Here is an 11,857-nt window from a genome sequence, read left to right as displayed (position 1 = left end):
ATTGGATTTCTTTATATACGTTATGAGTACAAAAAAAACCTCGTATTTTTCTCATGTAAGTTAGTAGGAATTTTTCACTACAAGAATAAATTAAAGCTGGCTAGTACTTTTAGGGCCCGTTTGTTTGATAGGATTAAGGAGGACTGGACTGGACTGGACTATAGTCCCTTGTTTGGTCTGCTGCAGGATTTGGTTTAATGGGATTAGGTGGGATTCGCTCGGATTAAAGACCTCCTTACGAGGTCTTAAGCAGGATCCCCAAAATTGGGCGGACTCGTAAGCCCAGAGAAAATCGCGAGGGTGGCTTCCTGCTCGTCCTCCTTGCCGTCACTCATCGTCGTCTTCCCTCATCGTCATCTTGCCCTCGCTCATCGTCGTCTTCCTCACCCTCATCTCTGCGTCTTCCTCATCTGCATCTGCTCGCCCTCATCTGCTCCGAGTTGTCAGGTAAACTTCGAATCTTCGATTTATTTCGTCATTTGTTTTGCAGATCGTGATATTACTGAACTTTATTTGATTTGTTGTTTTGGGTTTGAGAAATTTTGAATCCTAGACCTCTGCACTTGAACAAATTAGGGTTTTGATTTTTAGGTCAAATTGAGATTGATTAGAGCATCTGAACTTCACTAAAATTCACTGTCAATCTGCAACCTTGGTAGAAGTAGCCTGCTTAGCATGTTGGGTATGTTGATTATGATGTTGTTAGGATTCGGAAGTACATTGGCTTTTGTGGGTTTTATTTGGCTTAAGAAATGGTTATCGGCTTGGTAAATGGTTATCTGCAACCTTGGTAAATGGTTGTCGGGGCTTAAGAAATCATATGTGGGTTTTATTTGGATTAAATCCTATTTTAGGAGTTTGCTGCTGCAAAAGCAGATGTAAGTGAGATGAAACATGAAACTGGGTTTGGCAGTTGAGAATTGAGCTGAGAAAATGGGGTAGTGTTTCACTTCATCATCCTTTTGTGTTCAATCTGATGTTGTTAGGATTCGGAAGTACATTGGCTTTTGTGTTTTGGTAGTTATAATGCTTTGATTTGTTCGCTTTAATTTTGGATTTCCATATGAATGTTCATCTGTTGAATGCAAATTATGTTACTTTTGGTAAATGGTTATTGGCTTAAGAAATCAAACTGGCTTAAGGATCAACTTTGTTGTTATAAAATTGCCTTTGCTAGGTAACTCGTGTATACAACTTACAAGTACTCCTATATTAATTTGTTTAGTGAATATGATAAATTGTTGTATATTTACCAAAACCAGCAAAAAATGCCCAATTAGATTCAAAGAAATCCAGCCTTTTTTCAAGACGAACTTCAGAAAAATTCCATTTGTACCTAAAAGAGTTCAAAAGGAGCATTAGCACACACTTATCTAGGAAATTAGATTAAGCCAAAAAGGTATATGCACCACGTACTCGAAACAGTAATAGGCATACATCCAGGACAGAAGCAGAAAATTTACTGCCTTCCCCACATATGGTATATATCCAGTCACATATACCTGCAGAAGCCATCGATTCTGTCATCCAAAAAGTGGCACATAAGCCATGGAGCATATTGCAATTTGAATATAAACTCCTCTCTCTCTATCGTTCTCTAAGTCTAATAAGTATGAAAACTAAATCCTGTTCCTCCCTTTATGAATCCATACACCCAAATAAATAAAGAATAAAAGATATCTATACCTCTAGGAAGAAACAGGTCAAAAGAAGTACTGAATACACCTGCTCTCCTATACCAATCATGACCCTGCAGATTAAACAGATGCATACACAACTCATGAGATACATAAATATCTATTCAACAAGAAATGTCTGAAATAATAAATATATAAAACAATAACAATAATAAAAACCTTAAGCTCTATTTAAGAATAAGTTAATTACCCTTCTACGCCAGCAGGTCTTTCCAAACCAACATCATTTTGTCTGACAGGATCCAATGTGGTTGGCGTGGATCTCCCCATTGCAGAAAATCCATACTTAGCAATGTCATTGTACCTTTAGTTAAAATAAAATTGTAGATTTGGATAATCACATAGTAGAAATTGGAAAAAGAAAGACATCGGGAAGTGGAAATGTCAAGACATGCAGAACTTTAAACAAAATATCATATATTAAAAACTATTGTCACTCCAATCAGAACTTTAAACATTCTGCATTGCAAGAAATAGATGTATACCTTACCTGTGCTCAGTTCATACCTATGGTAATTAAAACAGAATCAAGTAAATAACGTAGCCGAAAACAATTAAGCAAAAGGGGATAATTTGGTAGTACCAGAGGTTGCTCAGGATAATGCTGAATATGTACAGTGGGTAGAACCAAGTTACCTGCAAAGCAAAAATAAATAAATGAAAATTATGTATTCCGTGAATTGAGAAAGGAATTGAATCCCTTCAGTAATTCAGGCATCTATAGTGATAAAGAAATATTTTGTAAGATAACAAACAAACCAAGATTACATACCAGTACAATAATCAGAAACAAGAGAATTAAACATCCAATATTACATGACACATACACTTTCTTTAGCCATATCACGAAGATTACAAAACTTAATGAGGCAAAACATTACACAAAAAATGCATATTCATCCATTTTGCCACTAAGAAATATTCAATAGAATGCCATCCATGCACAAAGTGAGGATCTTAAATTGGCTGCATACTTACATAAAAGAGTTGTACGAGTCCATGCCGCAAGACGGAATAAAATTTCAATGTACCAACAAATGAGCAGAGCTCTTGAGAACTATATTCTGGGCATCTATCAGGTAATATCCAGTGTAGAGTTGGGATGATGACTGAGTTAAGGATAATTATACTGCAAAGAGACAGAATAAGGAATTTGAATGTCAATACAGCATGCAGATTTAGAATGCACTTTGTCCAGCAAAACACTGAAAGCACTTTTATATGTAGCTTCTACGTTATGTGATGTCTATGTAGAGGTAATACTGGGAAATGGAAACTAAGATAACCAGATATAAGCATCTATAAGCATCTAAAAGCTATTATCGATTTTATATTACATATTCATCCATGATTCGTACAATATCAGTACTTGCACACATTCTTTCTTTCACATCGGAGTAAGTTAAGCTTTTGAGAACAGCATGTCATTGAAAACTCATGTTCAGGTAACGTTGCAAGGTGGTGTCCAAACCAGGTTGAACTAAAATTTGTGGTCAGGAGCTGTATCTTTGTCCATTTGTTTTCACCTATGAGGAAATGTATCTGATATTTTGAACATTTCTGAATCTATCAGTGGCTATGATTTATGCATTGTTGGAAGAGATGTTTCTCTTAGTCTAGTTGTGCAACTTCCTTTACTGATATTTGGAAAATGTCTTGAGTTTGAATCTTCATCCCTAGTTTAAAACTGCTCGAATCTTCTGCTTCATATTATCTGACAGCTCTCATTCAGATTTGTTTGACATGTTTTGTTTGAACCTCTCATTCAGATTTTTCGTACATATTTTTTAAAACCCTCTTCTCTACACCCCGAGTTGTATTTTAAACTAAAACACTGCACGATTGATTAGTTCAAGTGCAACTTGTCATTTCCCTACCTATTTTTCCATGATTTCTGTTTTTCTAGGTATAAGTATACCTAGAAATTTTGTACTTGTTTCAGTTTGCTTTTGATATTTGCGGTAATGTTGTTTTATCAGCTGATATAGCATAGTTGGATTATATTATTTGGTTTGTTCTTTGTGCCAGATGGAAAGCATGCAGTAGCATAATGTCCTTAATATTTTTTTCCTTTTTTTTTTTGTTTGGATAGATATGGATCGAAGGAAGCTTTTATTGATCTTATTGTTAGAGAAGTCTCATTTAGAGACGATTTGCATTTGTACGATTCTTGTGTTGCTGATGCTAAAGGCAAAACAGAGACATGTTGAACGACGCACCTTGACTAACCGTTCACTTGTTAGACGAGAGATTAGTTTGTGTTATCTGAATGGTATAATCGGGAATACTGATGTTGAATGTGTCAACGAATTGAGAATGGATAGAAGGACTTTTGGCATATTATGTGACTTACTTCGTCAAGATGGGAGGGTAAAAACGGATGGTTTGGTCTCTGTAGAGGAGCAGGTGTGTATGACTTTACAAATACTAGCACATCATACTAAGATTCGTAGTGTTGGTGGTAGATTTTATAGGTCGGGAGAGACTATAAGTAGGTATTTCAATAGTGTATTGCAAGGAATTTTGCGATTACAAGGTATCCTACTAAAAGTCCCTCAACCTGTGCCTATTGATTCTACAGGTCCTAGGTGGCGATGTTTTAAGGTATGTTGATAATTATTTTCATTTTCCCTAAGCTTTAACTCTTCATTCCCTTTGTATAAATTAACAAAAGCTTAATTTTTTTTTAGAATTGCTTGGGAGCATTAGATGGAACACACATTGATGTGCATGTACCTGAAATTGACAAACCAAGATACCGAACTAGAAAGGGTCGAGTCGCAACTAATGTATTAGGTGTGTGTTCAGGAGATATGCAGTTCATATATGTGTTTCCGGGGTGGGAGGGTTCCGCATCAGACTCTAGAGTGCTACATGATGCAATTACTAGGCCTAATGGTTTTAAGGTACCAACGGGTAAGATTATTAGTTAGTCTCAACTTTGTAAGTTAGGTCTAGTTTTGTTTGTGAACTACAAAATACTAATATAAGGTCTTTTTTTTTATTAGGTTATTATTACCTTGTAGATGGTGGTTATACAAATGGTGAAGGATTCCTTGCACCCTATAGAGGAATACCTTATCATTTATCTGAATGGGAAGGACGAACACCTTCTAATAAGGAAGAATATTTTAACATGAAGCATTCTAAGGCAAGGAATGTAATTGAACGTTGTTTTGGCTTGCTAAAAGGAAGGTGGGGGATACTAAGGAGTCCATCTTTCTATCCGATAAGGACACAAGGTCGAATAATTACCGCTTGTTGCCTACTACACAATCTTATTAGGCAAGAGATGTCTGTAGATCCAATGGAGAATGTGCCAATAATAGAAGATGGACAAAATACAGAAGAAGGTGAATATGTTGGTAGTGTTGAAACATCTGACCAGTGGACTGCAAAGAGGAATGCCATGGCTCAGGAAATGTATAATGAGTGGAGAGCAATTAGGAACCAGCAACCGAACTAGCTATATGTGTTAATGATAAGATTTTATTTTAGTTTTCCTTTTTATCATGCATATGTTGGATATTATTAAAATGATTGGATATTATGCAAATTGATTGGATATTATGCAAATTGATTGGATATTATGCAAATTGATTCTTTGTATTGTATTTTAGTACATTCAAATATTTTTTGTTTAGGTATGGATAACCACAATAATTTGAATGCTTCTCAAGAGCCAAAGGAAGAAGGTGTAAATGGGAAGCATTTGAGGAAGAAGTATTACTATCCGTTCTTGAGGATTTTGTTGCTCGGAAGCAACGATGTGACACAGGTGCTTTCAAACAAGGTACTTTGATTGAAATAGCGAAAGCTGTCAATGTTTTATGTCCTAATTCAAATATAAAGGCAACTCCACATATTGAGTCAAAGTTGAAGAAATGGAAAAAAACATATAGTTTGGTCCTTGACATGATAAACACAAGTGGATTTGCATGGAATGATGTCAAAAAGTGCGTTGAAGTTGACAGTGATGACGCATGGCTTTCTTATGTGCAGGTTCATATCCTATTTTATTTATACATTAATTATATTCTTACTGCTATATTTGTTATGCATGCTAAATTTTAGTTTTGCTATGTTCATATAATTTTAGAAAAATAAAGAAGCTGATGGATGGAGAAGCAAACCTTTTCCACTGTACGATAGATTTGCATATATATTTGGAAAAGATCGGGCTACGGGTAATGTAGCCGAAACCCCTGCTGAAATGATGGAGGAACAAAGTCATGATCAGGTTGGTGCAAGTGATATTGGAGGTGAAAATGTTGTATCTTCAATGAACCAACAAAGCCAACAAAGCACCCCGTCTGAAAATAGCCAAAGAAAGAGGAAAAGAGCTATGGGAAATTCAAGTGATGGAACCGAGGCAATTATTAGTGGACTGAAAGAATTTTATGTTGAAAGTGGGAAGAGGATGCAAATGGTAACTGAAGCTTTAGTTCAAGGTACTGCAAATCATACTGACATAGCTAACGAACTTGAAGCAATGGGTCTTTCTCCTATGGATCAAATTGATGCATTGACTCTTATTTTGGAAAAACCACAAAATGTGGGAGTGTTCAGGGCAATCAATTCGGGACTCAAGAAAGTGTTCGTCCAAAGGCTTTTAAGCGACAAAGCAAGCGGATGAGTATATTATGTGGTGCCCTTAGACATGGATGTATTTTATTAATCGTACAATCTTAGGTTATGGCTTCTAACTTAGCTTTGCACTATGACGTATTTTGGCTAATGTTAACTAGGATTTTGTAAAGTATGGAGATCTACTTTGGAATGCTATACTATAGTTAACTGGCATTTTGTAAAATATCCTGGATGAAAATGTAGTGAATGATGTATTTGTCGGACTAAGAAATCCTTGGATCAAGTTATGTTGATATAAGTATTTGATGGCTAATGACGTTTAATGTGTGATAAGAAGACAAATTAAATCAACTTTTAAGGGCAAGTTGTGGATTGATTACAATAACAATTCAAGAGATTAAACTCAGGGCAATGTGCCCAAATATTTGTAGTAATTTGTAAGATTGTTACTCCCATTTCAATTTCAATGCTGCTACACCTATGCCAACCCCAATTCCAATTCCAAACCCTCCAATTTTTAGGGCGTTGGACACATGTATTGGAGCTATTAAAATAGAACAATAATGTAACCTAGTCTAAGCAAACACAAATATGGTGAATAATCCTGTTTTCATTATCCTGCTTCTTAGTCCGACACTGCACCAAACGCTTCACTAAGTTAGTCCAGCTTAGTCTAGTCTAAGCCAGTCCAACTTAGTCCCTGCAGCTAGTCCAGTCCGAGACAGTCCGGTGCAACAAACGCACTTAAGGTTTTGCGGACATATAATGACGTTGCGAGTATGTAAGATTGAGTCAATGTGGTAAACACCTGTTTCTTTTTATCTGAAAAATCTTATATGATAAAATAGATTGCATTTCAGACTTTCCATTGGCTCAAGACAGAAAAAATATTAAGATTCTGGATTGATTATGGTTCTTCAAATTCAGTTCGGCGTCACTAATATTTCCTAACAGTTATAATTATAAGGTTTATATTAAGTGAAGGATCAATGTAACAGTTTTTGGAATAACCTGAAATTTAAGTATGAAGAACTTTAATATGTCTCATATTAACCCGTGAAGTTTCGTTGTGATGCACTATGTGGATTGTTTATTTCATTTTTTAAAAATGATATATCTAGGCAAGAGTCAAGTTTAACGGGATTGGTTATATGGGCAACTAAGGATTGTAACGCAGTCAAAGGGAAAAAGAGCGTCCCGCACCAATAAAATTACATAGTTAGCTATCCTTTATCAGGAGGTTCAAAATTACATCTGGAGGTTCCTCAAACCAAATTCATTTGTGATCGAAGGTAAGACCCCATTGCGCCAATCTGTGAGCAACCTTGTTTGCCTCTCTAGGAGCATGTCTTACTCTGACCTGTGGAATAGACCTTAAGGAAAATCTTGCCTCATTAACTATACATTGCCCCACAATGAAGTATTATCCTCGGCCTGCAAGTTTAAAGCAGCAAGGACCAAAGCAGCATCACCCCTAGCTGCTCCTTTTGCATATCTTTCACCAGCGCGATGGCTGCACGTGCTGCCTCCAATTCTGCCAACCATGGTGAAGCTATATCGTCTAGATGCATCGCTAATGCAGCCAAAAATCTTCCCTCGTCACTCCTAAATACTACTCCAATTCCTCCCTTGTTATCCTTATCCTTCCATGTCCCATCAAAATTACATTTGATCCAACCCACCTCCCGTTTCTTCCATTTTTCTACAACCCCCATTTGTGTGCTGCTTTTGATTTGTTGCCCATGCCATTTTTTATATTCTGCCAACCAAGCTTGAGCATTATAATTGATATCCAGTGGGTGCCTTGTCGAGCCTTGCCACACTAACGCGTTCCTTTCCTTCTAGATATGCCATATCGTCATTAGTATGAGATCGAAATTGTCTCATGCCAAAGATCGTGCCAAACTTGCAATCCAATCCACCCATGCAATATTTCTGGCTTCGTGAACTCGAAAGCCCAACGGACTAGAGAACCAAATGCTTGCCGCCATTGTACAATGCCCGCAACACATGCTCAATCGTTTCTCCTCTACCACTGCACAAACTACAAGAGGCGTCTTGAAGGATTTTTCTCCCGATCAGGTTGTCTTTCGTGGGCATTGCATTCATACAGCTCCTCCATACACAGATTTTTATTTTTCCTGTCACACACGCTCTCCACAGTGCCTTCCACAAAAATTTAATCTCATTTTCCATCGACGATCCGCTCGCAACCCGTGCACTCTCCTCTCCACACGAACGTGCCAAATGATATGCACTCTTGGTGGAGAACTTACCATTCTTTTCCGCATGCCAAATGAGCACATCCAGTGGTTTAAGAGAACTAAGTGGGATGCTACAAATTAAGTGGACTTCCTCTCCCAAAAGATATCACATAAAAGAGCCATGTCTCAAGAAATACCTCTTTCGTCAAAAAGCAGGTTGTTTACCGTAAAAGAGTTTATCAAGGTGGTTGTTCAAGCCATCCCTGCATACCCTATGAACATTTTTAGATTTCCAGATACTCTTTGCCAGGAGATTGACTTTGCGGTGGCACGGTTCTGGTGGGGTCAAAAGGAGGGGGAGCAGAAGATCCGTTGGGTGAAATGGGAGACATTGGGAGTGGGTAAAAGTGATGGCGGCATGGGTTTCAAGTCCCTTGGTTAGTTTAACTTGGCTCTCCTTCACAAGCAATGTTGGAGACACAGCAATGAGCCCAACTCACTCTGGGCTCAAGTTCTCAAGGGAAGATATTTTCCTAATTGCTCGTTCTTGGAAGCAAAACGTGGGAGTCGGGCATCTTGGGCTTGGGTTAGTCTCTTGGCAGGAAGAGAGATCATTATCGCTGGATCTCATTGGCAGATTATGAGTGGGGACCAAACGATATTGTGGGTGGATCGATGGATCCCGCCACTTACCCCAGGCCACCCAACCCCCCTGTTGGGCGCAAATACTGATTGTAATCAACTGGTCTCCACCGTCATTTGCCAAACTCTCGCTGCTGGTAGATCAACTCCATTAGGGGTGGTATCTCGAAAGGTGACCGAGCGGCGATTCTGGATACTCCTATCGGGGATGGTGCTAGGAGGGATAGGCTTATCTGCGCAGCGGATTGGCGAGGGCGGTATGCGGCCTCTGGCGGGTTTTGAGTAGGGTAACTACCACAAAGCTCGAATCCCATCTTCATCTGTGTGGTTTCTGAACAAAGACGGGCTACCTTGCCCTCCTAGTTAGCGTTTTGTAGATCGTAAGCGATTGGCGTGAATGTGTTTCGTGCCTTTGTACCTTTCTTACTTCCAGTTATTTTACTATGTTTCTACCTTGCCCCCACACATTCCCACCCCCCCCCCCCCCCCCCCCCCCACGGCACCACACCTTTATACTATTGCCATCCCCCACACGCCATATCGCCCCCTTTCGGGTATAACCTTCCGAGCCTCCACAATGCTCCTCCAGCAAAAAGATCCATTTGTTTTCATAGGGGCACTCATGACATCCGTCTTCAGGTAGTACTTGGCTTTGAATAACTAAGCCACTAGTGAATCCGGCTGTTGAAGTAGTCTCCATCCTTGCTTTGCCAATAAAGACAAATTAAAAGCATACAAATCTTTGAACCCCAAACCTCCCTCACTTTCCGTTTTACATAATTTTTGCCAACTAATCCAATGAATCTTTCGCCTCCCTTGGTTTCGGCCCCACCAAAATTGGACAACCGTTTGGTTCAACTCATTACAAAATGTTTTAGGCAAAAGAAAAGTATGCATAGTGTACAGTGGTATTGCTTGTGCCACTGTCTTAACAACAACTCCTTGCCCGCACTGCTCAACAAGTTGCCCCGCAATCCATTCCATTTTTTCCATAGGCGATCCTTTATGTAAGCGAATGTAGCCTTCTTTGCTTTCCCCACGAAAACCGATAAACCCAAATAGCAGTCATGGTATGCAACTCGAGACACGCTTAGAAAATCGGCAAGTACTTTCCCATCAATCTCCATGAGATTTCCACTGAACGCTACGCAACTCTTTTCATAGTTGATTGCTTGGCCCGAATTCATAAATCTTGTGCAACGCCTTGACCCTTTGACATTCTTGGAGCTAACTTTGAGCGAAAATAAAACTATCATCTGCGAACAAAAAATGGTTGACACTTGTCTGTAGTTTGAATCTATGCAATTTGGGAGTACATATATGTAACTTTGGAACAAGAGTAGGTTGATTAAGAAAAGGACTTACGGTTTGATTAGAAAGTACTTATTCGTTGAATTAGAAGGCAACTTGACTTGAAGATTGAAATGTTGAATCCAATAGGGGAGAAGAATATTATTGCAAAACTTAGGCAAAAACTTACAGTTTGAATTATCTAAGATAACCCTGAAGGTAGTGGATTGTTATTTTATTGGTTACGCAAAACAATTAAGGTTTTATGTTTTTTCGGATCATAAACATACCATAAGTAGGAACTAATTACATAGAATGTGAGGACAATAGTGTGTGAATAAAGAATTTGTTTTGAAGAAGGAGAGGAGTTAAACACACCAATGTTGTAAACCTACAGAAAATAGACCAAAAGATGCTGTAGACGATATCGAATAAGAAGAAGATCAAGATGGAATCTCTATCGAAGGCCCTACAACAGAACAAGAGCCAAAGAGGTCTGAAGGTAATAAAGTCATCTACATGATTCAATTTTGTGTACTAATAAAGAGGTTATTTCTAATTCACATTTTGGAGGAGGGTTGAAGCTATATAAACTAAATTAGAGTTCATGAAAAACAATAAAGCGTGGGACTTAATGGAACCAAAACAAGGTATTGGGTCAATAGGACGTAAGTGAGTATTTAAGTGTAAGAAGGATTGAAGGAGCCAAAAACCTTGAGATATGTATATGTATATTAAGGAGGTTGAGTTTCGATGACAAAATTCTCTTTACAGGGAAAGAATATATGTACTTTTCGGTTCTTGCTTAATGTATGAATTGTTTTGGTTGATTGTCTTGACAGTTGATTCTCTTTTAGAGCAAACTGGGATTGTAAACCAAGAAATTTGGAGGTTTTAAAGAAGTAGGGCTTAGTAATGCTTAAGGGATTATAGTAAGAGAAAAGGTGAGAAAGCTCATTACTGTTAGCAAATTATGACTAAAGTAGTCGTGCTATTAGAAGTTGGACAAAAGAAATTTTAGAGCCTTGAGGTATTCAAGAGATTTGAAAGAGTAGAGATTAAGCATAGGCCATATGCAAAAGAAAATGTTGTGCTATCTCAAGGGTCAATCTAAAAACACATACTAGTTTTCAAGAGGAAAGAAAAGTTGGAAATAAATGGTTTATTCAGATTCCAATTTTGGTAGATTATATATTTCTAAAGTCAATTTCTAGTTTTGTGTTTGTATTAGAAATGGAGGTGCAAAATTATAGACAAATGTTATGCAATCAACAGTTATTTTTCTTTACTATGTATATATACTTAATTCGTGGATGTTGTGGGGCTCTAACGCATGCAGGGTGGTTAAAGTTTTCTCCATACCTGATGCCCTCAATATTTGCTAGAAAGAGGAAGAGTGAGGAAATGATATACAAGTGTTGATTATATTTACAC

General features: G+C 37.9%; 3 protein-coding genes across 3 annotated transcripts; 2 read left to right on the top strand and 1 right to left on the bottom strand.

Moving 5' to 3' along the window:
• Nucleotides 1-1,206: 1,206 nt before the first annotated feature.
• LOC103931541 (protein EI24 homolog) lies at nt 1,207-3,046 on the bottom strand. Its single transcript, XM_018643496.2, has 7 exons — nt 3,035-3,046; nt 2,676-2,885; nt 2,281-2,333; nt 1,888-2,001; nt 1,687-1,750; nt 1,417-1,502; nt 1,207-1,336 (listed from the first exon to the last, which is right to left on the bottom strand). Exons 1-7 carry the CDS (start codon nt 3,044-3,046, stop codon nt 1,222-1,224), a joined length of 654 nt encoding a protein of 217 aa, XP_018499012.2. The 3' UTR covers nt 1,207-1,221.
• Nucleotides 3,047-4,363: 1,317 nt separating this feature from the next.
• On the top strand, nt 4,364-5,350 carry LOC103931524 (protein ALP1-like). The gene is made up of 2 exons (XM_018643054.2): nt 4,364-4,613; nt 4,706-5,350. Exons 1-2 carry the CDS (start codon nt 4,511-4,513, stop codon nt 5,161-5,163), a joined length of 561 nt encoding a protein of 186 aa, XP_018498570.1. The 5' UTR covers nt 4,364-4,510; the 3' UTR covers nt 5,164-5,350.
• Nucleotides 5,351-5,388: 38 nt separating this feature from the next.
• Nucleotides 5,389-6,416, top strand: LOC125473343. Its single transcript, XM_048576022.1, has 2 exons — nt 5,389-5,699; nt 5,797-6,416. Exons 1-2 carry the CDS (start codon nt 5,613-5,615, stop codon nt 6,331-6,333), a joined length of 624 nt encoding a protein of 207 aa, XP_048431979.1. The 5' UTR covers nt 5,389-5,612; the 3' UTR covers nt 6,334-6,416.
• The last annotated feature ends 5,441 nt before the right edge of the window (nt 6,417-11,857 follow it).

The sequence above is a fragment of a genome, unplaced genomic scaffold (assembly GCF_019419815.1).
Source record: "Pyrus x bretschneideri cultivar Hongxiangsu unplaced genomic scaffold, Pyrus_bretschneideri_v1 Contig83, whole genome shotgun sequence".
Lineage (NCBI taxonomy): Eukaryota > Viridiplantae > Streptophyta > Magnoliopsida > Rosales > Rosaceae > Pyrus > Pyrus x bretschneideri.
Note: the sequence above shows the minus strand (reverse complement) of the source record. Positions and strands in the feature narration are given on the sequence as shown.